This window comes from Ammospiza caudacuta, chromosome Z, assembly GCF_027887145.1.
Source record: "Ammospiza caudacuta isolate bAmmCau1 chromosome Z, bAmmCau1.pri, whole genome shotgun sequence".
In the NCBI taxonomy this organism is placed as follows: Eukaryota; Metazoa; Chordata; class Aves; order Passeriformes; family Passerellidae; genus Ammospiza; species Ammospiza caudacuta.
Window position 1 is genome coordinate 572,922 of NC_080632.1, and position 26,997 is coordinate 599,918.

Sequence of the window (26,997 nt, forward strand, 5' to 3'; positions counted from 1 at the left end):
CAGGTGGCAGAGGCAGCTGAGAGAACACGGCAAGCCTGACCAGCCGCACAGCCCGTGGGACGAGCCCTGGGCAGGACACACGCACTGCAGCGCTCCGAGAGCAGCTGGGGCAAGGCTGCCCTTGGGGAGCCCTGCCAAAAGGTGTGGGCACGTCCTGCCGTGGCCATCCTGGGCTGAGCAGTGCCTGGGGGACAGCCTGAGGTGGGCAGAGGGCACACGCCTGGCTCTGTCCCCCCCAGTGCCCCCTGTGCCCGTCACAGCCTCGGGGACGCCCTGAACTGCTGCAGGAGGCAGAGGATGGCAGCGGCCAGGGCCATGTGCTGGCGGGCCAGCAGCTTGGCGCCCAGCTCGGGGCACACCTGCCCGTGCAGCTGCTGCTGCAGGGCCTGCACCAGCTGCTGGTAGGTGCCCACCACACGGCCCAGCGCCGCCCCCAGCTCCTGCTGGCGCTGCCCGCAGTGCTGGCAGCGTGCCACCTGGAAGCAGGTCACTGCCAGCTGCACCAGGCGGTCGAAGGTGGCTCTCAGGGCGCACTGCACCTCGGGCAGAGGCTGCTCCGCGCTCAGCAGCGCCTGGCAGCTGGACAGCAGGTCCTGGGAAGCCCAGCCCAGGGCACCCTTGCTCTCCGCACCCTGCTCCGCGCACTGGCGGTGCAGGTGGGTGGCCTGGTTGCCGCAGAGCTGCCCCACAACCTGCTGCAGCTCCACGGTGTAGGCCAGGAAGCGCGAGAGATCCGCGGGGCTGGCCCACGCCTGCTGCTTCAGCTGCCCGAGCGCTCGGAGGTGCGGCTCCTGCCCTGCCCTGTCCCCAGCAATGCACAAACCGCCCCCGGGGGTCCTGGCAAGGCTGCAGCCGCTGGAGGGGGGGCAGGTGAGGGGCCCTGGCAGCTGGGGGGGGCTGCTTTCACCCTCCCGCTGGCTGTGGGGCTGGGGGAAGCAGCTGATGTAGGGCAGGCGGCAGCCGCAGCTCTCCAGCCCGTGTGGGACGGGGGACAGAGGGGTCTGCTCACCCTCCTCGGGGTTAAAACAGAGAAACGAGTGTGTTACAGCCCCGTGGTCTCCTGCTCCTTTCCCCGGGGCAGCTGGGACCGAGGAGATGGAGAGCCCTGCAGCCGGGGGCAGGCAGGAGCCCGGGCCCAGCCCCGCCGCCTGCCCCCGGGGAAGGGGAGCCTGAGCGCGCTGCGGCTGCTGCTGAGCCACAATCCCCGCGCCTCCCGGCTGCCCTGCATCCCCGGGCTGCCCCGCACCCGGCCCCGAGCTGCCCACTAGCTCCCTGGCACAGCCTGCTCCTGATGCAGGGGACGTGGGCACCTTCCTGCCACCAGCACCGGCCCCGCTGCACCCACTGGGCATCACACAGCCCAGGGGCTCCAGGGGGACATTGGCCCTGTCCTGCAGGCTGCGTGACACCGGGCTGTGTGCCCCGGGGCTGTGGGACACGGGGGCTGCCCTCACGCCCAGTGCCAGCCAGGAGAGGCGCGTGAGAGCCCCCGGGGCGCTGCTGCAGCCTGCCAGGAGCTGGGCTGTGTCTGGGAGCCCCGTGTGCCCCTCGTGCACCCTCAGCAGGGTCTGCCTGCTCGCCCCCTGCCAGCCCCCGGCCCGGGACACGGCCCCCTCGCAGCTGCTGCTGGCACTGCCCTGGATGTCAGCATGGATCTCGCCATCAGTACAGCACCGACCACTGGCATGGCACTGACCATCGGCACCGCCCTGGCTGTCAGCCTGGCACTGACTGTCACCATGGCACTGACCATCGGCACTGCCCTCAATGTCAGCATGGAGCTGGCCATGGGCATGGTACTGACCCTCGCCATGGCACTGACCATGGGCACAGCACTGACCACGGGCACTGCCCTGAGCATCAGCACGGCACTGACCATCAGCACCGCCGCTGTCAGTGGCACAGCTCTGGCCATGGGCTTTGCTCTCCCCACAGGGAGCCAGGGAAGGCTCCACCCTGGCAGGGAGCAGCCCCTGCCCCTGGGCTAGCTCCCGGGGAGGGGCTGTGCTGGGCACAGGAGCCGGTGGCAGCAGCAGGAGCTCGTCAGAAGGGCACACAACAGCAGAGGGCACAACGCTGGCCTTGTGCCGGGCGGGCACCACCTCACCCCGCTCCTCCTGTGGTCCTGGGCTCTGCCAGCCCGCAGCGGGCACAGGGCTCTCGTGGCTCACACACCCGGGACCTGCCTCCCCTGGGCAGCTCCACTGGGCAGCTCCCCTGGCACTGTGGGGAAGGGGCTCCAGGGACAGCAAAGGGGGCTGCTGTGGCTGCAGGCTGCTTTCCTCCTCCCCACCCTGGCCACCGTGAGGGCGAATGTCCAGAAGGGAGGAAACCAGCCATTCCATCACCGACTTTGCCCCCGTGGCGCCAGGCTGCGTGTCCCTCGGAGCAGAGCAGGGCTCTGTGCCAGCAGTGTCCCTCTGGGCCTGGGGGGCTGCAGGAATCCCCCTCTCCACGTCCTTCCCCGTGTCCTCTGCCGAGGGCTGAGTGGGTGGCCAGGAGCAGCAGCGCTGTGCGGAGCCTGGGGCAGCTGCAGGGAAGCTGACCTGTGAGGTGTAATCAGTTTTCAGGAAGGACCTTCTCTTCCTCAGGCTCTTGCTGCAGGTCAGCTCCCTCTCCTGGCCCTGCTTCTCCCTGGTCGAGGGGTTCTCCCCCAAGCTGTAGCACCTCAGCCTCTTTGGGATGCAGGAGGAGCTCCCTGTGCCCTCCCAGGATGCTGCATCATAGCCTGATGGCAAGAAAAACACAGAAATCAGGAAGTCATCCCAGGCAGCAGAACACCCTCACGCCTGCACAGAGGGCCCAAAAAGCTCCTGGCACAGCCCTGGAATCACAGGCACAAAAGTCCAGCAGCAATTCTGGGTTCCCAAGAGCAAAAGGAAATGATCTCTCGTGGGGAGTGGGATGTCAGAAAAAGGCAGAGCCTGGGTGTGTGGTACAGGATCTGGGGATGAGGGAGCAGCTTCACCTGAAGGCAGGTGTGGCTGGGACTCCCCAGGTAAATCTGGGCACAGCAGCAGCCCCAGGAGAGCACTGCCCTCAGCTGTAGGCACATCACCAAGGAGAAGCGTGGCCAGAGGTCACCAGATGGATTTTTAGGTGGTAACAATTTCCACAGTGACAGCTTTGCCTGAACACAGTACAGTGACTGCACATTACTATCAAAGCCAAAACTGGTCCAACGGCATGAATTACATTCCTAAGAGGTTCTGTTAATACTGAAAGAGCTGATTGCTTCAGGAACACCAATACTCCCATTTCTGAGAAACTACAATGGTCAGCGAGCTGCCCAGCCCAGGGAATCCTTGACACAGCTCTGAACCCAGCCTGCGGCCGGGGCACACCTTTGATCTCGGGGGGTTCATGTGACAATGCTTTACAGGTTTGGGACATTCCAAAATGCCTGAAAACTGAAACTACTGCAAACTGACTTCTCCCAGCACCGTGTGTTTGCACATGATAAAAAGTCCCCCAGCAATGTCACCGTAAGGGCGCTGAGGCGCGGCCTGCAGAGCACGGAGGGTCAAAGCTCCTTCCACAGCCCCTCAGGAGCTCCTGGAGCAGGCAGGGCAGCCCCCAGGGGGACGGAGCAGGCAGCCCCGCAGCCCAGCCCTGCAGCAGGACCCGCTGTGCCCTTACCTGCCGGCGGGCTGAGCCGGTCCGCAGCATCGTAGAACTCCTCCTCGGAGCTGGAGTCGGCGAATCCCGGCGGCGGCCGCAGGACGGGCTCGCCGTGCCCCGCTGTCCCCGGCGGGGCGGGCGCGGGGGACGCTCCGGAGCCCGGGCTGCGGCCGCCCTCGGCGCTCCCCTCGGGCAGCGGGGCCGGAGCCTCGCCCTGCCCGGCGGGGCCGCCCCCGGGCCGCGCCTGCGGCGAGCAGAAACCGTCTCCGGTGCCGCCGCCGCTGCCGGCGGGGCTGCCCGCGGCGCAGCCCGGCACGAAGCCGCTCTCGGAGCCGCTCGTGTCCCGCACGCCGGGCGTGCAGAACCGCAGCGGCCCCGGCCCGGAGGAAGGGCGCGCGTCCGCCTCATCCTCCTCCAGCGCATCCACGGAGTCGCTGGAGCCGCTGGTCCTCAAGCCGCGGCTCTCGGCGTTGGCCGAGTCGGAGGCCTCGGAGGCGCTGTCGCTGCCGGTGTCGCCGCTCGCCGCGGGGCCGCGGGGCTCCGCCGCTCCCGGTGCCGCGCCGCCGCTCGCCGCAGGGCTCCCCGGGCGCCGCTCCGAGCCCGAGCCCGGCTCGCAGGAGTCCTCGGAGTCGCTGCAGGCTCGGGATTCATAGCCTGCGGTGTAAGCGAGCCGCTCAGCCCGGGCTGGGGCAGAGCCTGACCCGCGGATCCCCACGGGAGCATCAGAGCCCCCGGCCAGCAGGGCAGAGTGAGGATGGAGCTGCGGGTGCTCCCAGCCCAGAGCGGCTCCCGGAGCTCAGGGCAGGCTGCGGATGGAGCTGTGGGTGCTCTGAGCCCTCTCCAGCCCACCAGAGCTCAAGGCAGGCTGGAGATGGAGCTGTGGGTGCTCTCAGCCCAGGGCAGGGTGTAGATGGAGCTGTGGGTGCTCTGAGCCCAGGGCAGGGTGCGGATGGAGTTGTGGGTGCTCTGAGCCCAGGGCAGCTCAGGGCAGGGTGCGGATGGAGCTGTGGGTGCTCTGAGCTCAGGGCAGGGTGTAGATGGAGCTGTGGGTGCTCTGAGCCCAGGGCAGGGTGCGGATGGAGCTGTGGGTGCTCTGAGCCCAGGGCAGGGTGCGGATGGAGCTGTGGGTGCTCTGAGCCCAGGGCAGGGTGCGGATGGAGCTGTGGGTGCTCTGAGCCCAGGGCAGGGTGCGGATGGAGCTGTGGGTGCTCTGAGCCCAGGGCAGGGTGCGGATGGAGCTGTGAGTGCTGTGAGCCCAGGGCAGGGTGTAGATGGAGTTGTGGGTGCTCCCAGCCCTCTCCAGCCCCCCAGAGCTGCCAGCCCAGCTGAGCCCAAATGCTCGGTGCCCACGAGCCTGCAGCACTCACAAAGCCAGGGCGCCCTGAATGCTGGAGAAGCCCTCTGGGACCATCCAGTCCAGCCTCAGTCAAGCTCATCACACAGCCCTAGCCTGCTGCTGCAGGAGCTGGGCCATGCACCCGTTCCTCCCCACCCTGTGGCACAAAGAGGCTGTTTTTACAGACCTTCCTCAGCTGAGACACGGTGCAGCTGCTGCTGTTTCTCTCCCCAGGTGAATATGGAGGCGTTTGCATCCACAAGGAGCCTGTAGTAGCCAGCGATGAGGCACACAAGGTCCTTTGCACTGTTTGACTCCAGCAGCAGAGTAAGCACCTTTTTTGGTTTATTTTCAGAGGTGTGGGGGAGAAAAGAGTAAAGAAGATTAGAATAAACAAATATAGATTAGAATAAACAAACATTGTTTGTACCACAGTCAGCAGGAACAGGCTGCACAAGGACAAGGCACCCCCTCTGTCTCATACAAGAAGGCACAAAGAAGAGAAATTTATTTTTCTAGCCTTTTGTGCCTTTGCTGTGTCTCACTGATGGAGGAAAAAGATCACTTTTCCTCAGCAGGAAAAATCACTTCTCTCTAGTAATTTTTTTTGGTGCTTCCTATGAGGTTTCCCTGCCGAGTGTGCTCTAAGCCTTTTGTCCTGGTGACTCCCTGTTGGAACCCAGGAAATCCCTCTGGCTGCCCTGGAGGGCTCGAGCCCCTGCCCGGGGGGCTCAGAGACCCTGGTACAGAGCCCAAGACCCCTGAGCCTTTGATTTAGCCCTTGGAAAAAACAATTACCAACTTAATACGAAGAATTACAACTCAAGAGAGTTTAAGTAGAATAATAGTTTGTCATGGGGTGAAAAATAGATTTTTGAGGTTTTTGAAATAGGGGTTCAGGGGGCAAGATGGAGGAATTTGGGCATGCCTTGTCCTTTTTCCTTCTTCTTCTTGGCCTCCATCTTCTGGGTGATGTTGGCACTTTGGGATTGGTTTAGAGTAGCAGCTCAGTGTCTAACACAGGTGATGGGTATTGGGCAGTAACTGTAAATAATGTACATGTGGTTTTTAGTATAAAAAGGTAACACTGCCCTGGGGCAGGCAGAGTGCCTCTGACTGTCCTGCTGGAGGGACCTGGGCAGGGCAGGAGAAAGAATTTTACAGATAAGGAACAATTAACAACCTTGAGACCGAGAAATGAAGAGCTCTGACTGCTTCTTTGAGCACCGGGCTGGGAACAGAGACTTTGTGACACATCTCGGGGTCACTGTGAGCAGCAGAGATGCCGAGAACTCCCCTGGCCTCTGAGGAGAGCCCGCGGTGCAGTGCCCCCTCAGGTGCTCACCTTCAGGTCCTGCAGGTAGATCTTGACGGTGCTGACGCGCTCCGAGTCCTCGCTGAGCTCCACCCTGCTGATGCTGGGGAACTCGGCCAGGCTGCTGGCGATGTTCAGCTTGCTGTTCACGATCTGGCTCACGCCGTGCCTGGCGCCCACCAGCAGCGCCACGTACGACTCCCGGTCCTGCAGCTGCACAGGGGCACGCGTCACACCCGGGCACGGGTCACACCCGGGCACGGGTCACACCCGGGCACGGGTCACACCCAGGCACGGGTCACACCCGGGCACGGGTCACACCCGGGCACGGGTCACACCCAGGCACAGGTCACACCCGGGCACGGGTCACACCCAGGCACGGGTCACACCCGGGCACGGGTCACACCCGGGCACGGGTCACACCCAGGCACAGGTCACACCCGGGCACGGGTCACACCCGGGCACGGGTCACACCCGGGCACTGGTCACACCCGGGCACTGGTCACACCCGGGCACGGGTCACACCCAGGCACTGGTCACACCTGGGCACAGGTCACACCCGGGCACTGGTCACACCTGGGCACAGGTCACACCTGGGCACGTGTCACACCCGGGCACTGGTCACACTTGGGCACACGTCACACCTGGGCGCAGGTCACACCTGGGCACACGTCACACCTGGGCACGCGTCACACCCGGGCACGGATCACACCTGGGCAGGGCCCCCTCGGCCCCCCAACTCCTGTGGGGTCCCAGCACTGACCCTCCTTCCACAGCAGCCCCCTCCTGCCCTTTCCCCACACAGGGAGAGCAGCCTCCCGTGGCCCCAGGGGTGCAGCAGCCACCTGGCACACCCAGCATGGGGCTGGCAGCAGGTGGGCACTGTCACAGTGTCCCCATATGGACCCAGCGAGACCTGCTGCAGGGTGGAAACTTCACAAAGACGTTTCTGGGCTTGGAAGATACATCAGTGCTTTTTGTTAAAGTGATACACTTAATGGAAAATGAATTAATGCACATGTAACCTGGCAGAAATTGTTCAATTTGCAGGTATAAAAGGTGTAAAGATTAGCATTACTGTGACCCATGGGTGCCCCCCAGCATTGCTCAGCTCCCTGTGTGACACAGCTCGTGCTCTGCAGCTCAGCACAGACCCAGCTGGGGACAGGCAGAAAAATCAACAACCCAAGAAACCTCTCATAGAAAGGGAAGAGTTCTTTTTTACAGCAAGATTTAAGGGTTGCCAGGGTTTTCCCAGGAGTTCGAAGCCTGCTCATATTTCCCAAGCACTTCATAACACACAAAGGATAGACAGGGTTTATCTGAAGAGCAAGAGTGACAGTTTCCAATCAAAAAAAAATGCAAAACTGTTCTGCAGGCGGGTCTGTGCTGTGGACACTTCAGTGGGATTAAACTGATTTTCTCCAGCACAGCCCCTCACCAACACCCACCATGGCATCCCAGGGCAGGGAGAGGCACTGCGGCCACTGGGACTGCATGTCCAAAGCAATTCCACTCACAACCAGCTCCTACCACCATGGTGGCACTGAAAATCCCCCACACAACCAGCTCCTACCACCATGGTGGCACTGAAAATCCCACTCTCAAAGAGCTCCTACCACCATGGTGGCACTGAAAATCCCACTCACAAACAGCTCCTACCATCATGGTGGCATTGAAATCCCACTCTCAAACAGCTCCTACCACCATGGTGGCATTGAAAATCCCACTCTCAAAGAGCTCCTACCACCATGGTGGCACTGAAAATTCCACGCACAAAGAGCTCCTACCACCATGGTGGCATTGAAATCCCCCACACAAAGAGCTCCCACCACCATGGTGGTATTGAAATCCCCCACACAAAGAGCTCCTACCACCATGGTGGCATTGAAAATCCCACTCTCAAAGAGCTCCTACCACCATGGTGGCATTGAAAATTCCACGCACAAAGAGCTCCCACCGTCATGGTGGCATTGAAAATCCCCACACAAAGAGCTCCCACCATCCTGGTGGCATTGAAATCCCACTCTCAAAGAGCTCCTACCACTATGGTGGCATTGAAATCCCCCACACAAAGAGCTCCCACCACCATGGTGGCATTGAAATCCCACTCTCAAACAGCTCCCACCACCATGGTGGCATTGAAAATTCCACGCACAAAGAGCTCCTACCACCATGGTGGCACTGAAAATCCCACTCTCAAAGAGCTCCTACCACCATGGTGGCACTGAAAATCCCACTCTCAAACAGCTCCTACCATCATGGTGGCATTGAAAATCCCACTCTCAAAGAGCTCCCACCACCATGTTGGCATTGAAATCCCCCACACAAAGAGCTCCTACCACCATGGTGGCATTGAAATCCCCCACACAAAGAGCTCCTACCACCATGGTGGCATTGAAAATCCCACTCTCAAAGAGCTCCTACCACCATGGTGGCATTGAAAATTCCACGCACAAAGAGCTCCCACCACCATGGTGGCATTGAAATCCCCCACACAAACAGCTCCTACCATCATGGTGGCATTGAAGATCATCCCGCTGTACATCTTCAGCTCCCCCAGGATCTGCAGGTAGCTGAGGCGCACCTGGGCTGCGCTGAGTGTGTGCTTGGGGGGCAAGAGAGGGAACAGGGTCAGAAACAGGCTCTGCAGGCAGCTTCAGCAGGCACACAGCCTGGCACCAGCACAGCCAGCAGATGTGCCCACGGAGCCCCCCACACAGTCCATGGCAAGCACAGCACAGGGAGATCAGGGAGCGTGGGGGCAGAGAACAGCCCCAGGGGAGGGCACACCTGAGTGGGGGTCACACACACTACCTTCTGCCGAGGGTCCAGCAGCACCTGGTTCCTCTTCAGGTGGTAGCTGATGGCTTTCTTGATGTCCTTGCCTCGCATGTTCCGCAGCAGGGTGGGCGAGATGAAGTTCTCGATTCCCCAGTCCCTCCTGGCAGGAAGAGGGAAGGGAGCACAGGGGGTGCCAGCCACGCTGGCCCCACGGCACAGGGCAGGGCAGGGGCACCAGGCAGCCCTGGGGGGCTGTGGCACCCCCTGGAATTCAGTGCTCCCTGCCCTGCCAGCGGGTCGGGGCGGATGGCACGGTGTGCGCTCTGAGCTGCAGAATGGCCATGGTTTCACGCGGTTTCACAGGAGGGAACTCACAGCCTGCCTGAGCAGGACAGTCCCCATGTCCCCTCACCGTCCCCAGCATGGACAGTCTGTCCATGCATGCGCCTTGCTTGGGTGACAGGATTGTGACATTGCAGCACTTCCTGCACCCAAAATGTGGGCCAGGTGTGCTGCTGGAGTTTGCTCAGCCCAGGTATTAAACACCTGTGGGGTGAGAGCAGTGCAGCTGCCCCTCTCTGCACACAGCTGGGCACATCTGGCTGCACACGAGGCAGCCAGGGCCTGGTAATTAACCTGGCCACCACACAGTGCCTGGTAATTAGCAAGGAGCTCATCACCGCTGCCTACAGCGGGGTCTCTCTGGGGCAGGAGCAGTCCAGGAGCACCAACGTGCAGCACAGCACACCTTCCCCTTCTGAAAGCATTGTTTGGTCATTTCCCCACAGATGCCAGTACTCCACACTGCCCAAAGGAGGCGTTTCTGGGCTGCTTCTGGCGGATGCAGAGATGCGCTGGCTCTGCAAGGCTGGCGATTACACCCTCTCTCTGCAGACACTGCAATCAATGCTGGCAGGAGCAGCTTGGATAACCATCACTGCCTGAGAGAGCTGCAGTTTCAGGGCCCTGGCCCTGTGACAGAGAAGAGCCTCCCTGTGCCTCGGGACACACCCAGGAGTTCACTGCCTGCACTGCTGAGGCAGGTCAGGGGGTTTGGGATTTGCAGTAATTACATATCCTCTGAACAGAGAGAAACATGGCTCTCCCAGGAAAATCCTGGGAAGCTGTGTAGAAGCTGTGGGAAACTTAGAAGAACGAATTCAGACCATTATCTCTCTTTCTGTAACCATTGTTTATAAATATGGTTCTCCAGAGTGCACTATTCATAGTTCACCAATAGTATAAAAAAAACTTCCTAAAAGCCAATCAAGTCTTAAATCCACCATGATTTCTGTAAAAACTGTAGATTTGTGATAATAAAGTATCTTTTCATACACCATTATTTCTATAAAATATGTAGAGTTCTAATAATAAAGTGTCTTCTAATAATAAAGTGTCTCACCACCTTCTGATGAGGCTTCTGATGAAGCCTCTATCTCAGCCACATCAGCGGCCCTTCAGCAGCAGGGCCTGAGGACAGGGAGGCCCCCGAGGCCACCCTGCCCAGCCAAGGGGCTCAGTCCCCTCTGGCCTCCTGTGCCGAGCTGAAGAGGGGCCAAGCAGCGGCTGAGCCCCCCTTTGGGGCGCCCCTGCTGTCCCTGGGCCCGGCGGCAGGGGAGCGGGGGGCACTCACTCGATGTATTTCAGGGACACCTTCTGGGGCTGGGCACAGGCAGAGATCCTCTCCTGGATGTGCAGGGCAGCCAGGCGCAGGGCCACGCTGCACTTCATCTCCACTGCAAACCTCTCCTGGAGCACGTCGCTGCAGCTCTGGGGCAAACACAGCACAGTCAGGCCCGCAGGAACACAGAGCAAGGCTGCCAGCACGGCACAGCGCCACGCAGCCAGCTGGGGACATCCCCAGCCCAGCACACACTCTGCTCGTGCTTGTAACTTTATCTCTGATAAAGCTCACTTAGTTGATAAAGCTGATTTAAGAGTTCGAGGCAAATTGAATGGAAATGCCCTGATTTTAAGTGCTCTGCATTTCCATGCAGCTGAGCCACTCTGGGGCACACTCTGTTTTAAGGCACAAATGAGGATGGGCTGAGAAGGGATTCCCAGGCACAGAACCCAAGCCCCAGTGTCACCTGCAGGTACAGATACTCAAAGGCCACTGGGTCTTCCTGCATGAGGTCCAAGGGGTCCCTGGGGACAAAGCACACCCTGAAGAGGCAGCGGTAGTCATGAGAGTCTCTCTTCTGGACCACCTGCAAGAGAGAGAGAGGGGGTCACACTGCTGGGGAAGATGAAACGGGAAAGCCTTACAAATATGATTGTCTGGCAAAGGATTTTGAGAATACAGAAACTATAAGAGAGATTGAAATGAAAGCAAGCTTTGAGGTGCCTCAGTTACTGAACAACTGGAAAACAATGGCATGGCCAGCTGAAGGTGATCCCCTGTTGATGATTGCAGACAGGCCCAAGGCTCAGAGCAGACCCTACAGCTTGGCAGAAGGGGCTCAAAGAGGAGTTTGTAGGGTTTAACATGTAACACAGGATGGTAATGTAATGATTCTTATAGGCTGTATGGAAATGCTATAGGATTTGTATGTTGTACTAGATTGGTTAGTGAGAATCAGAATATTCAACACAGAAGAAGATTTATTGTATTGGAACGGGAACCTCGCACTCTTACCCTTTTGCTCTCTTACCCCTTTTGGTCTCTTACCTTCTCATCCTCTCTGCCCCTCTCTTCTCTCAGCCTGCTCTGAGCTGCGGCTGCAGCTCCCAGCAGGGCCCTGCACCCAGGCCCTTTGCAATAAACCCCAAATTCCTGACCTGGCCTCAGAGATCTCTCATCTCCTTCCATCTACACCATCCCAAACCCCTGATGCTCCCACACAGATCACCATCCCTCCCTCCAGAGTGCACCAGGAGCCTTTGCTCTGCAAACCCACAGGAATGGTTTAACCCCACAGGCAAGGGAATCGTGAAGATTGTCCTGAACAAACACAAGGAGACTTTGCTCGTGATTGTAACTTTATCTCTGATTCTTCTTCTGCTTTTTTCTTCTGCCTGCAGTAGCCCAGAAGCCCTTTGGCAGCAAGGCCTCACTTAAACACCCACTGATCCCAAACACTCACAGTGTCACCAGGACAGAGGCTCTGGGGCTGTGTGATAACAGCAGGGGAAGGGGCAGCCTGCTCTGCTTTGGAGCACAGTCACGAGACACAGCAGCCCTAAACAGACCCTGAATCATCTCTGTAATGTCAGCACAATGTCAAGGCTCTGAGCTATCCATCAGCACATTTTATTCTGGGCACATCCTGCCCTGCAGAAATCCTCTGACCCATATGCCCAGTGCTGTGAGAGCACCAGCCCCTGAGGCAGGGCTGGAGCTGGGTGATCCCTGTGTGCGCCTCCCCACTCAGGGCACCCTGTGTGACCCTCTGCAGTGGCTGCCACCCAACAAGCCCAGCAGCAGGGAGCCGGGGCGCTGAGCAGGCACCCCTGACAAACCTGCAGGGGCAGCAGCACCCCAGGGGCTCACAGGACACAGGTGCTGGCTCAGGATTTCATTTAACCCAGCGGCCCCTGCTGGGGGGGATGCTCTGGCCGCTCAGGGAGCTGTGAGCTTAGTGCCATGCACAAGCAGCCCTCTGCAGATGGGCTGATGTGACAGGGGGCACAAAGGATGGCACCCACCGCTGCTCTCCAGGCAACACCAGCCCAGGGGTGCTGCTGTGTGTGTGTGGGCACTGCTCCCAGAGTGCCTTCCCCGGGGCGTGGGGTGTGAACGCCATGGCAGAGGTGGATGGCAGCACTGGGGACAAGGGTTTACCCCTCTGGTGACCCCTGTGCCCTCGCTGCCCTCTCTGCAGTGGGGCAGTGGGACACACAGGGGCCCTGCTCACCTGAGCAATGAGCTCCTCCTCGTGCAGCAGGTGGATCTTGGCCAGGTTGTACTGCTCCTCCAGCACCAGGGCGAAGTGGGCGATGCTGCGGATGGACAGCTTCTCCTGCAGGGTCAGCACGATGTCCTGGCAGGGCACAGGGCCACACAGAGCTCAGCTGGGCCCCAGCACTGCTGCAGGGCTGCCACTGCCCGAGCCCGGCCTGCAGAGCTGTGGGGGCAGACACAGGCACAGCACCGTGACCCAGAACAAGGTGGGCAAGCTGCAGACCCCAAGGTGTCGCAGGAATCAGACCCATCTCCGGAGCTGCCTGTGCTGAGCTGCCTCGCTCTCACAGCTTTGCGTGGGGGTGAGCACCCTCTGCCCCTGCTGAGTGACAGAAACACCCCGGGGTTTGCTGTGTTTGTCGTTCTTGCTTTCTACAACTCTGCAACATTTTGGATCCCTGGAAGTGTCCAAGGCCAGGCTGGACAGGGCTTGAAGCAAGTGAGAGGTGTTCCTGCCAAGGTAGGAGCTTGGAACCGGTCTCTAAGGTCCCTTCCAACCCAAATCAGTCTGTGATTCTGTGATTTGTAAAAAAAAAAAAACCGAAAAGGAACTTGTGAAGAACGCTTCTTTCCAATAAACAAGAATTTGAGACTGGAATTGTAAAAATCCTACCACATCTGACTGAAATTGGTGTTTCAGTTTGTGTTAGAGAATTCTGTCAACATTCTAACTGTTATGGAAGTAACGAGGTTTACTTTTGGCAAGAAGAAAATACCACCTCAGGCTTGACTGAGCACAAATTGAAACAGAAGCCCTTGGGCTCACTCCAGCCTTTTGAGGCAAGCAAAAATGTTTGACTCACCTCAGTTTTAAGCCAGGATGTCTCAAAACACAGAGGAATTTCAGGAAACACCTGACTTGGGAAGCATTTCACTCATTTAGATATTTCTGGAGGGCAATTGTGAGGGCTGCTCTCAAAAACTGGGAAAACTTATTCCATGTTAGAGCTGAGCAACTCCAGCCAAAGACGAAGAGCTAACCCATCCTTTAGAAATTAAACCCTTGGGGAACAGGCATACAAATATCTCTTCACAACTCTCCTTTCCTTTGTACGTCCTTGCTTTATTTCACTACTTCATTTTTCTAGACCGTGCAAGTCAAAAGACTTGCAGACACTTACTTGTCTGAGAGCCCACAATGGTTTTGTGAAGCTTGAAGGAGCTAGACAAACTCCTCCTTTTCTGAGGAAAGCTTTCACTGCACGATAAATGAAATCTCTTTGTGTTTCCCTTTAATATACTTTCAGCCTGACAGCCCCAGCATGCCTGTCCATCGTGAGTCTCTCCCACAGTATCTGCACCGTGCAGGACACCAGCTGTCCTTTAGGTAATTTATGACCTCCAGCCAGCTCTCCTTTAGGTAATTTATGACCTCCATGGCCAAATTCTGCCACGTCCAGCACCAACCCTGAGCAGCTCCAACGCTCAGGCCAGCAAAGCTGGGGGTGTGCAAGGCTGCGTCCAAGCACAGCAGCTGGGGAAGGGCCGGGTGCATGGCTCTGCAGAGCAGCACTGTGCTCTCAGGGGAGTGATCTGAGGGAGGATCACCCTTCGCTCAGGAGGATCATTCCCTGTGTGCTGCTCTGGCACCTGAGGGGCTGGATCAGCTCTCGTGTCTGCAGACGGGAGCATCCTTACAGCGCAGAACAAGGCTGGAGCTCAGAGACTCAGCCCAGCCAGCAGTGCTCAGTGCAGCTGGGGGGCTGCAAGGGCCCTGCCTGCAGCTGATGGGTGGGGCTGGGGGGTGGGAGCAGCCTGCAGAGCTCCTTACCTTCACCGTGGTGCTGCTCTCAAAGCGGAACGCCTTGGTCTGCCCGTTCTCCAGGTACACCTTGAGCACGTTGGGCATGAACAGGAGGCAGCTGCCCTGCAGAGCAAGAGCAGCAGCTGCACCCTGGGGCACCCAGCCTGCGGCCCCAGCTGCTCTGCCTGCCTCTGCAAGGCCAGGAACACCCTCCTCTGCCTTGGCCACCCTCTCCCCCAGCACATGATCAGGGCTTGCTCCTGATGATGGCTCTGAGACAGAGCACAAACTCTCCAGAGGAGAAACCCATTCTGATTTAGGGGAAATGTACATCTTTGGGTCTGTGGCTGGAAAACACAGCTATGTAGCCTGACTGCAAAAGCCTAGGCTCAGGGAAACTGCTTCAGTGAAGGACAGAGAGAAGGGGGGAGACAGAGGGTGACAGAGAGAGACAGAGACTGCTGTGAGAGCAGGCCAGCCTGACCTAGGAATTCTTCCTGATACAGAAGAACCAGCAGCGAATGTCACTGAAATTTGTAAAATGACTATGTATGAACCTATTGTGAAACTGTATGCAGATGTATTTGAGAGGAGGATGAAAAGGGACCTGGAGTTCCCAGAAGTACACGTGGCTTTTAAGGAGAGCAATCTCCACATGTGTCCTGTAAAAGGCATCTTGCCATCATCAGCCAGCAGTGCCCAGGCTGAGAGCAGCCCCCCGATGCCACGGGAGCCTGGCAAACACACAGTGCTGCCTCCACTGGCCCTGCCCCAGCACCTGCAACCCTGGCACGTCCCAAAGCAGCAGGGGATGCCACCTGAGTGTCCTCAGACAGGTCCCAAACACGTGGCAGAGGACAGGACACCCTCAGCCAGAATATCTCTGCTGCCTGGCAGAAACACGGCGCTGCCTCCACCGAGCCCTGCCCTGGGATCTGCAACCCTGGTGAAATAGAGACTTTTGGAGCTGGCTTGAATTAGCAATATGAATTAAGCATTTAAAGTTTAGCCTGTAGAACTGTGTGTTGAATTTTAACCTTTTTACTTAAGAAACCTCTGCCATGGTACAAAGGGCATAGGGAAATGCAAATTTCTGAAGTTTCTTGCATAAAGAACAATACCAGAGAAGACCAAGAGATACAAAAAGCCCGGATAAAGGAACTCCTCTGTCTCCAAGCAAATCAAGGCCAACAGACTACTCAGATAAGCACCAAGGGACCGAAAGTGCATGCGCAAAGGAGAAAAGTTCAAAAGTTCAGTCCTGAGGAAGAACACAATCTTCAGCCTCAGAGACCACCAGAGACCCCCGTGCCACCACCACAGCAAACAAAGCATGCCCAGAAGGGCGTGGGTGTGATTGCCAGGCGAGGACAGGCGGGGCCAGGGGTTGAACGAGCGTGCAAAAGTTGTGCAATGCATTGCACATGGAACGCCTTTGTGAATAAAGATGCGGGACAGCCCGAGGCTCGGGCACAAGTTCCCACAAGAGCTATCTCGCTTGTGCCGGGTGCTGACATACATATCCACTTCATAACTGTATCTGGCTGTGGAGTTCATTTGCTCCGCGTGTAGCTCCACTGGCACCTCCCAAAGCAGCAGGGGATGGCACCAGAGTGTCTGAGACGGGTCCCAAACATGTGGCACAGGACAGGACACCCTCAGTGGTGGATGAGGAGGTGCCCTGCTCTGAGGCTGGCTGCTAGGGTACACCCAGGGCTAAGCAGGCTTGTTGTTTCCATTAGGATTAGGGCTGGGATTAGTGGGGTTGAGGTTTCACAGTCCTCTTAGGAGGGTGGTGAGTCATAGGGGGAAGGCTAGGGCTAAGTTTATAGATAGTTGGGTGGTTGGGGTAAATGTGCAGGGTGGCAGTCCTAGAAGGTTAACAAGTAGGAGGAAGATGATGAGGGATGTTAAAATTAGGGCTCATTTGTGTCGTTTTTTGTCTAGGGGTGTTATTAGTTGTTTTGTGACTAGGTTGATAAACCATAGCTGGAGGATTACTAATTCATCGATTGTCTAGGGAGGGTGGTAAGAGAGCTGGGAATGTTATTGAGATGAGGATTAGTGGGATTCCTAGGAAGGATGGGCTTGAAAGTTGGCCGAACAAGTTTAAGCTCACGGTCAGGTTCAGGGGTAGTGCTTGGAGCGATGGGTGGTTTGCTAGAGGGGCATCTCTGCTGCCCTCCAGCTCACCCCTCGGCAGGGCACGCACCTTTCCTGCCAGTGCCACCATCCCTGGCTGCTCAGGGCTCACCCTCTGCCTCGGAGCTCCCACTCTGTCTGTCTGCCTCACGTTCTTGGGCCAGCACGCTGCTCCCACCACCTAAAGGGGTTGTCTCCTTGCCAAGAGACCCTCAGCGCTAAGAACGGTGCTTCTAAGATGGTCTCTCTGTTTTTCACTCGCTGTGCCTCACGTTGCAGACCTCAGAGCCCTCCAGACAGACAGCCCACAGCCCCTGAAGTGCTGCCAGAGCCAACAAGAAACGCTTCTGAATGCCGTCCTCACTCCTCTCACAGCCATTCTGGGGCTCAAGCTGCCTGCAGTCACCACCGAGGGAAAACAAGAGAACGCTGCTGCTCTTCTTCTAGCCCAAATTCTGGGCTCTTTACTTGCCCAAACACATCACCACTCTCTGGTCAGATCCAACTACCCAGCTGGCACCATCGTATTTTCTGGAAAAAATTTTTTTCTTAGGATTTTTTCTCCTGGGAAGCTGAGAAGCCTCAGAGGAAAAGGAAAACATTATTTTATTTGTTCCTTTCATGTTTTACTGCTTTAGAATGTAGTTGAAGAGACTGATTATCCAACGTGTGAATTGTTTTTACTTAATGACTAATCATTGCTTAGCTGTGTCGGACTCTGAGGAGAAAATAATAAGTTTTCATTAGTATCTTGTTAAGCCTTTTGTAAGTATCCTTTCTCTATTCTTTAGTATAGTTTTAGTATACATATTTTTATATATTTATATTTTAATATATATATTTTAATATAATATAGTAACATATTATTATATTATTCTATTTTATATATAATAAAATGATAAATCAGCCTCCTAAGAACACGGAGTAAAATTCATCCTTTCTTGCCACGGGGGACCCCACAAACACCACACCAGAGCCCCCTGAGGTTCCTCTCTTTCAGTCAGAGGCTGCTCCCAGTTAACCCTTCATCTCCCGTGCCCCTGCCGTGCCCCGGCCCACGCTGTCCCCGGGGCACTGCCCGGGATGTGGAATCCATCACCGGCCGCAGAAGGCAGGAAAGCAGCGAGGCTCATGAACAATTCATGTTCCAGCCGGCAGGGTCGGGTTTCAGCTGCAGAGCCAGCCGCAAGGATCACTTAGCCCTGCTCCATTAGGATGACAAGAGCGGTATATTTACTGAAACTGGAGGCTGCACGCCTTTCAGGGCCATAATGCCCATTTTGGCTGCCTGAGTGCGTCAGCCCAGGAAAGGAGAGCGGCCCTAAAGCACTCAGGGCTGCCGTGGTGCAGAGTGCTTTTCCAGAAAGGAATCATAAATATGCAACAAATTTATTTACCGTTCCTTTGTGCTAATACCTCACTGTTCAAAACAGGTTACACATCCAGATGGCGAAAAGGGAACCTAACACCAGAGACCCCAGCACCTGAATTAATTTTCCTGCCTTTGTGCTGTCATTAATTTAATGGCAATCTAAACACTGACTGTGTCCCTGCTGTGCACTTGCAGAGGTTTGATCAGCTCAGACAATGCTGGCAGAGGCTTTAGGGCAGCTCGGGGTGCAGCATTCCCTCCACAGGTGCCTTCTTTAGGCAGTGACAAGAGGTCCTTTCCTAGACCCACTGGGACCCACCCTACCATGTGCTGAGGAAGATGAGACAGGAAAGCCTTACAAATATCATTGCCTGGCAAAAGATTTTGAGAATATGGAAACTATAAGAGAGATGGAAATGAAAGCAAGCTTTGAGATACCTCAGTTACTGAACAACTGGAAAACAATGGTGTGGCCAGCTGAAGGTGATCCCCTTGTGATGGAACAACACCCTCTGCAAGCAGGCAGGCCCAAGGGTCAGAGCAGACCCTGCAGCTTGGCAGAAGGGGCCAAAGAGGAGATTTTATGGTTTAACATGTAACACACGATGGTAATGTAATGATTCTTATAGGCTGTATGAAAATGCTATAGAATTTGTATCGTGGACTAGATTGGTTAGTGAGAATCAGAATATTCAACACAGAAGAAGATTTATTGTATTGGAACGAGAACTTTGCTCTCTTACCCCTTTTACTCTCTCACACTTTTACTCTCTCACCCTCTCATCCTCTCTCCCCCTGTCTTCTCTCAGCCTGCTCTGAGCTGTGGCTGCAGCTCCCAGCAGGGCCCTGCACCCAGGCCCTTTGCAATAAACCCCAAATTCCAGCAGGATTTGCAAAGGGCCTGGGTGCAGGGGAAGGATCCCTGGGTCCAGAGGGACACTGGGCACCTCTGGGGGCACAGCCCAAGCTGCTCTGCCCGGCCCTGCCCTGCGGGGAGGAGGAGGAACGCGGTCCCCCGGGCAGGTGACACCCACAGCACACCTGTGTGCAGGGGACAGGGAGCAAACCCTGCCCTGGGAGGGTCTGAGCTGCACCAGGGAGTTCCTCCTGCCACAAGGGATAGCAGACAGACAGACAGACAGATGGACAGGCAGGGAGAAGGGAAAGGGCCAGGAGGTGGTTTGCCACTGCTGCCAAGCAGAAAGGCTTGGCCAGACCTGGACAGGTGAGCAGCACTGATGAGCAGGGGGCACAAAGGGGCAGTTTGGCCGCTGGGGTTTTCATTCTGAAAGACACGAGGAAAGGTCGACAGAGCTAATGACTCACAGCTGGCCCCCGGGAGCTTAGAAAGCTACCCAGAGGGAGCAGGAGACGTTCAGGAGCTGTTCACAGTTTGGGGGGGGACACAGGAGTTGTCACCTGTGCCACAGGGACACCAGCAGGGGCAGAGCCGTGGGCAGAGCTGTGGGCAGCCAGCTCAGCTCCAGGAGCAGCAGGAGCTCTGTGCTGGGTCTGCAGCAGCCTCCGGAGAGCTGCGACCAGCTCACCTGACAGAGGCACAGCTGTGGATGCTCTGTGGACACCCTCTGCAGGGATGGACAGCAAGCTGCCACCCTGAGAACACTGTCACACCCAACAGCAAGGCAGAGTGCCCAGTGACAGAGCCCCTGACCAGTGACAGAGCCCCTGACCAGTGCCCAGTGACAGAGCCCTTGACCAGTGACAGAGCCCAGTGACAGAGCCCCTGCCCAGTGCCTGTGCCCAGGAGGGCCAGCCCAGCTCTCCAGCAGTACATCATTAACCTGGCACACACAGCAGTGCTCTCCTCTCCCCTCTGGGGCGGGATTCGTCCTGCCCACACCTCGGCGAGGTTCCCCATGCAGGGATCAGCCCCTCGGGGGAGCACAGTGCCTCCCGCCCTGCTGAAGGGATTGTTCGAGCTCCGACGGCAGCGGGACAGAGGCACTGCATGCGGTGTTTCCCACTGTAGTATATGGTAGAGATAATTCATGCTATTAATGTATAAAATATTGTAAAATCCAAACTATGTCTTTTGACCTTCCTGGCCGGGAGCGGTGTCTTATTCATATACATCTAGTTCCCGGACGCACGTTAAGATAAACATCGAAGTTTTAACGTAAAAATCGAAGCTTCCAGGACAATAATCACCGGCTTCCCCGGGTCGCCCAGGCCCACCTAAGAGTGATTATCGCCTCCACGATTACATCTGTCAAGATAACCGACGGTGCCATCCTGATACGTGTGAATACACGGCTTCCCCGGAGTCATTGACAACATCGAGACACCTGGACTGAGCCTTTGTCCACCTCTGCACATGCAAAGCCTCGGTTATGCATGTGAAGAGACACAAAGAACATTCGGTCATCTCTGCCTCGGGCAGAATAAACTGTACAAGAGCTTGCTGAGCAAGGCAGCATTTGTGAACTGGGGAAACTCTGACGCTCGGAGATCAGAGCCGTGCGTTCACCCAGCGCCAATCCCGGGCTCGACGCTGACTCTTTGGCTATGGTGGTTTCGACAACCGAACTTCGGTCTCACAGACAAATTAATAAATCTTTGCTAAATTTTCTTATAAATTTGGCTCACGATTTGATAATTTATAACACCATTCACCCGAGTAAGCACATCCAAGCCAAAGCCCCGCAGGTGCCAGTGCTTCCTCCGTGCCCCGATCAGCCCCGGCCGCAGCAGGGAGCGGCTGTGGGGACCAGGGCAGGGCAGGGGGCACAGCGAGCCTGAGCCCCCTGCCCGGGCAGAGCCCCGCGCCGCGCTGACCTGCGAGTGTCCGTTCAGCAGCACCTCCTCCGCGAACCGCACTTTGACCGGGTTGGTTTTCAGCCTCGCCCTCTTCTCCTCGGTGAGGAACGACGACTTGGGGCCGCCCTGCAACGACAGCGGGGCTGGGTTGGGGCAGGGCAGGGCGGGGCCGTGCGGGGCTGCTCACCTGCGCTGCCCGCACACACCTGGAGCGGCGTCCCAGGGAGCCCCTGCGCTCCCGGCCCCTTCGCACCTTGCTCCAGATTGCAATGCAAGATGTTTTCCATTCCCATCTGTACGGCACATTACCTTTGCCAAGTGGGCAGTTTGCCTTATCTCTCTCTTTGAGTGACCACATTCACACCTCCCTCGGGAGGGGACATTGCTGATAACAGACTATTGAATGTCCCTGCATGGCTGATAAGAACTATAACATCCCATTGGGAGATGCTCCGCCCAGGGGGAGGAGCCAAGCATTGCTACCCAGATATAATCCAGGGGGAGGAGCCAAGCATTGCAACCCAGATATAATCCAGAGGGAGGAGCCAAGCATTGCTGCCCAGATATAATCCAGAGATTTTTGAGACACCAGCACGGCTTTCTGCACGGGATTCCCCAGAGGAACAGCAGCTGTCTCTCCTCCCACTGGATCTTCAGAGGAAGAATACATCCTTCTCTACAGATCCCCCTGCTCCAGCAGAACCACCCCTGGCACTGCAGGAGGGCTGAGCCACATTTCCAATGGGACTGCCACCAACACCCTGAGCCACAGGGTGTCAGGTTGGGTTCTGACTCTGGCAGTGTTGTTCTAGTGTACTGCATTGTTCATTTTATCCTTTTTTTTTCCTTCCCTGTTAAAGAACAGTTATTTCCTGCTCCCACATTTTTGCCTGAGAGCCCCCTTAATTTAAAAGTTATAGCAATTGAGAGGGGTGGGGAGGGTTTACAGTCTCCATTTCAGGGGAGGCTCCTGCAGAGAGGGGCACAGATCGGGATTTGAGAGGCGCCCCCGAGCCCTCCGGGCATCCCAGAGCCCAGCAGGGCACACGGGGCAGAGTCCCTTCCTGCCGCCCGCGCCACCGCACCCGGGGCTGCCGCAGCCACTGCCCGCCCTGCCCGGGGCTTGCTGTGGCACTGAGGATGCTCAGGGCACCCCCACAACCCTGACCAGCCCCTGCCAGCCCAGCCACCCCTGCCCGTGCCCAGGGAGCCAAGGAAGGGTCACTCACGGCCGTGCAGCGCAGGACAGTCAGCAGCAGCTCATCACCAGCGTCCCTGCAGAGGGACACACGGTCAGCACGGGGACACCGCGGCCCCGGGGACATGGGGACACGTGTGTGACACACCTGATGAGGCTGGCGGCCCGCTCCACGGACAGGCCCTCCACCGTGCTGGAGTTGATCATGATGAGCTGGTCCCCGGGCTGCAGCTTGCCGTCAGCTGTGCTCCCTGCAGAACGGAGCGGAGCGGGGTGAAGCATGGGGAGCCCCACCGCCTGCCAGGGCAAAGAGCTGCTCACCCCACGTAAACAGCCCTCCGAGATCAACAGCACAGCCAGAAATCACCCCAATCACTCTCCGAGATCAGCACCACCCCGCAGAAAACCTTTGAGATCACCACCACAGCACAGGAACCCTCTGAGATCACCACCACACTGCAGGAGCCTTCCGAGATCACCTCCCAGCACCTGCTGCCCTCAAGAACCAGCTGGCTGGCAAAATAAAAGGGGCTGAAGGGCACTGGGGGCTGACACCACCTGGTGTGTCCCTGCCTGTGTCCTTGTCCCCCACCTGAGCCTCCCTCTGCCTGTGGGGAAGCCCCCAGGATCTGTCCCCTTGTCACAGCCCACCACACTGGGAACCAAGCAGCCATGGGATCCCACCAGCAAAGGGCTGGCTCAGAAGGACAGGTTTTCTGTGTTTCAGGTTTAGTAAACTGAAGGGCACGTTTCTTTGTGCCTCATCTTTAGTAAAATATTGGTTCTTTCTGATTAGGAGAAGAGAGAAGCACAGCAGAAAAAACCCTCTTCATACTCCCCACAGCTCTCAGGTAATTCCACACGAGAAGGGGCACAAAGAGAAGTGTGAGTGACAGAGGGTCCCTGACCTGGCCCAGAGCCCAACCAGCCCCCAAACAGAGGGCTGACACCCACACCAACAGGTGAAAACAGCGTGGTTTTGTGCACACATTAAAAAACAAACAAACAAACCACTAAACAAAAAAACAACCCAGAATGAGAGGTTTTGAGTTACACCCATCACCTTCTATAGCTAAATATCAATCTGGTTGATTTCAGCACTGCCTGCATCCAGCAGCAAAGCCCTGTGTCATGGGGCTGAAAGCCCAGGGTCTGTTCAGATCACCATGGCCACAGTGGAGTAAGATGAAATTCTATGAGATAAGATTAAATTCTTCCTCTGAATTTCAGATAAAACACTAGGAAGGACTTTGAGCAGCTCTCTGCATCAGGAAGGCCAGCAGTGAGTGAGCACAGGTGAGGGACACGTGGGGACACTGACACTGGCCCCAGACTGGGAGATGGGACAAGTCCTGGTGCCCCTGGGGGTGAGCTCAGGGCTCTCACACCAACAGAAACCAAAGCCAGCAGCTCATGCCCACACCAACAGAACCCACAGCCCTGCAGTCAGTCTGTCCATCCCCACACCAACAGAACCCAAAGCCCTGCCTGCAGTCAGTCTGTCCATCCCACGATAACAGAACCCACAGCCCTGCCTGCAGTCAGTCTGTCCATCCTACGATAACAGAACCCACACCCCTGCCTGCAGTCAGTCTGTCCATCCCCACACCAACAGAACCCAAAGCCCTGCCTGCAGTCAGTCTGTCCATCCCACAATAACAGAACCCACAGCCCTGCCTGCAGTCAGTCTGTCCATCCCATGATAACAGGACCCACACCCCTGCCTGCAGTCAGTCTGTCCATCCCCACACCAACAGAACCCACACCCCTGCCTGCAGTCTGTCCATCCATGCCCACACCAACAGAACCCAAAGCCCTGCCTGCAGTCAGTCTGTCCATCCCACAATCACAGAACCCACAGCCCTGCCTGCAGTCAGTCCATCCATCCCCACACCAACAGAACCCACAGCCCTGCCTGCAGTCTGTCCATCCCACAATAACAGAACCCACACCCCTGCCTGCAGTCAGTCTGTCCATCCCCACACCAACAGAACCCAAAGCCCTGCCTGCAGTCAGTCTGTCCATCCCACAATCACAGAACCCACAGCCCTGCCTGCAGTCAGTCCATCCATCCCCACGCCAACAGAACCCACAGCCCTGCCTGCAGTCAGTCTGTCCATCCCACAATCACAGAACCCACACCCCTGCCTGCAGTCCGTCCATCCCTCCATCCCCTGGTGCTCTGTCATCCCCACACCTGCGGTGATGGAGGCGATGGTCAGCGGCAGCCCAGGGCAGATCTCGAAGCCGTAGTGCTGCAGCACCAGGTCCTTGTACACGGTCACCGTCACCTTGGCCCGGCTTGGGGGCTGCCCTGCACTGTCCCCAGCGCTGTCCATCGCTGCCACGCTGCCCCTGGGCCACCAGAACACACAGTCAGACAGGACACAACCACAGACAGCTTGTCCAAGGATGCACGCTGTGCCTGCTGCCCAGGGGCTGCCCCAGGGCTCCGCAGGAGGCTGTGAGCACAGCTCAGCCAAGCCCAGAGGTGACACAGAAGGAGAGAATGTCACACAGGTGTGCCCCAGCACAAGGCATCGCCTCCATCCACAGGGAGCAGCAGCACCCTCACCCAGTGAGGCAGCACGGGAGCTCTGGGCCATCCACTCAGCCCATGGGTGTCCACTCTGTGCCCACTCTGTGTCCACTCCACCCTAATGTCACTCCCAGGCCCCAGGGAAGGAAAGCAGCCGTGGGCCAGGGTCCCTGGCAATGCAGCCCAGGCCAAAACGCGGGCCCACAGAGAGAAGCACGAGCCCACCTTCAGGAAGAGCCAGTTCCAGTGGAGCAATGCTGCATTTCCTCCTCACAAAACCCCAGCAGAGCACGGCAGGAACGGCAGCCCCTGGCAGCCAGGGGGGTTGCTCACAAACTGCTGCTGCTGTTGTGTTTCTGTGAGCGCATTTCCCGAGGACAGACACAGCGAGCAGGCCGCGCAGGCCGCGCAGGCCGCGCCAGCCCCAGGGGCGGCCTCTGCCCCAAGGTGCTCCCTCCACAGACCCCACTCACCTGGGCAGGCTGTCCCGAGAGCGATGAAGCCATTTTGCTACCATTTGCTCTATTCTACATGCTTTTCGTGTATGGATTAAGCTAGTCTCCAAATCTCCCATTTACCTGGAACTGACAGAAATCACAGGGAAACGGTGACTGGGGAATTCTTCTGGACAGCTTTCAGCACTACCAACACTAACCCACAACCCATTACAAGATATTACAAGATATTACATGATATTACATGATATTAAACTATATTAAATTATATGAAACTATGTTAAATTATATTAAACTCAAAATGATCAGCTGGCACGCTGTGGAGAGCAGGGCTCTGGCAGAGGGTGACACCTGTTGTGACACTCAGGGCACCCCCTGCTCACCCGGCCTCCCCTGCCCGGTGCTTTTGGTCACTTGTGTCATGGTCACACTGTGTTCCATGGCACACAGTGATGCCACCATCCCTTTCCCAAGGATTTCATGGCTCCGTGGGCTTCTTTTGGAGGTGCACAGGCTGGGGGAGCTTCCCACCCACAAAGTGAGCCTGGCAGACCATGAGTCCTCAGTGAAAGCAGGAATTGGTTTGATACTAACTGCAGAGCTCAGTGGTACCTGCACACCCCAGCAACGTGCCCTGCAGGGCAATGCACTACCCTGCAGCCATGCACCACTGCCATGCACCACTGCCATGCACCACTGCCAGCCCTCCGAGCTCCAGCCCTGGGAACAACCGTGGGCTGGGGCACAGCCCGACACAAAGTGAAACAAATTGTGCCTCTATCTGCCAGAATCCGTGAGGAGAATCAGCTGCCTGTGTTTCACTCCCGGAACTGCTGTATCCACCTTTCACAGGGTGCCTCTGGCCAGCCCGGGAGCTCCGCACGTCCTGGCCTCCTCCCCGGTGTCCTCTGCTGGGGCTGGACGCTCTGTGCCTCAGGGACATGCTGGGACAGCGGGCTGCTGCTCCATGCTGCAACACAAACAGCAGAGACTGAACCTAGGCGCAGCAGAGACGGCTGGAAGCGCAGAAATGAGGAGCAAAAAAAATGTGCCGCAACAAAAAAGGGGTCCCGTTCCTCTCAGCACCTTCCTAGGCCTTAGAACTGCCCCAGCTCACTCTTTCCAACCAGGAAGGGAGGGCAGGAATCTCACATTTGATGGTGAGCTCCTCACAGGAAGCCTGCTCAGAACATGGGGGGAATTCAGCCCCTCAGCAGTTCTGGCACTGGGCACTTTGCTCCTCATACAGCACAATTCACCCTGTCCCTCCAGCCACACAGCTCTTGAGAGGCACCTCTGACCACGAATGGGGACCCTGTGATCCACTGTGCCCCCAGAAATCAGAGCTGAGGGATGGCACTGTGACCCCTCCTCAGGAAAATGGGGACCCTGTGATCCAGCTGTGAGTCCAGGGATCAGGTGCCTCCTCAGCACCTCCAGCTGCAGCTCCAGCCCTCACCTCTTCCCCTTCTCTCTGCAGAAAAGACAGATTTTCTATCTCGCCTTTACAAGAGGGAATTCCCAGACAAAATCTCTTAACCCATTGGACAAGGAGGAAAGTCAGAAGACCAAGCACAAACATTTAAAACCCCCAGATGGAGCACTAAGGAAAGAAAACCTGCTCTCCTTTCAGGACACTGCAGCGTTTGGGCCAAACAACGGGTGTGCTAGAGGAGGCAGCCTGGCAGGTGTTTCCCTAAAACAATGCACAGCTCCAGGAGCAGCCCCTGTCCCCACAGCCTCCTCGGGGCACAGGGAGCTGAGTGGGACAGGTCTCGGCACCTCTGCTGCTCACAGTGACCCCGAGAT

At 57.2% G+C, this 26,997-nt stretch overlaps 1 protein-coding gene across 1 annotated transcript; it reads right to left on the reverse strand.

The window, feature by feature from the left end:
• Positions 1 to 254: 254 nt before the first annotated feature.
• Positions 255 to 25,250, reverse strand: FRMPD1 (FERM and PDZ domain containing 1). Its single transcript, XM_058823837.1, has 17 exons — positions 25,207 to 25,250; positions 24,960 to 25,089; positions 24,392 to 24,551; positions 22,343 to 22,445; positions 22,226 to 22,271; positions 20,826 to 21,122; positions 14,732 to 14,854; positions 12,914 to 13,039; positions 11,147 to 11,266; positions 10,690 to 10,826; positions 9,090 to 9,216; positions 8,785 to 8,880; positions 6,303 to 6,485; positions 5,145 to 5,292; positions 3,640 to 4,275; positions 1,848 to 2,728; positions 255 to 1,721 (listed from the first exon to the last, which is right to left on the reverse strand). The coding sequence occupies exons 1-17, from the start codon at positions 25,248 to 25,250 to the stop codon at positions 255 to 257; spliced, it is 4,824 nt and encodes a 1,607-aa protein (XP_058679820.1).
• Between the last annotated feature and the right edge of the window lie 1,747 nt (positions 25,251 to 26,997).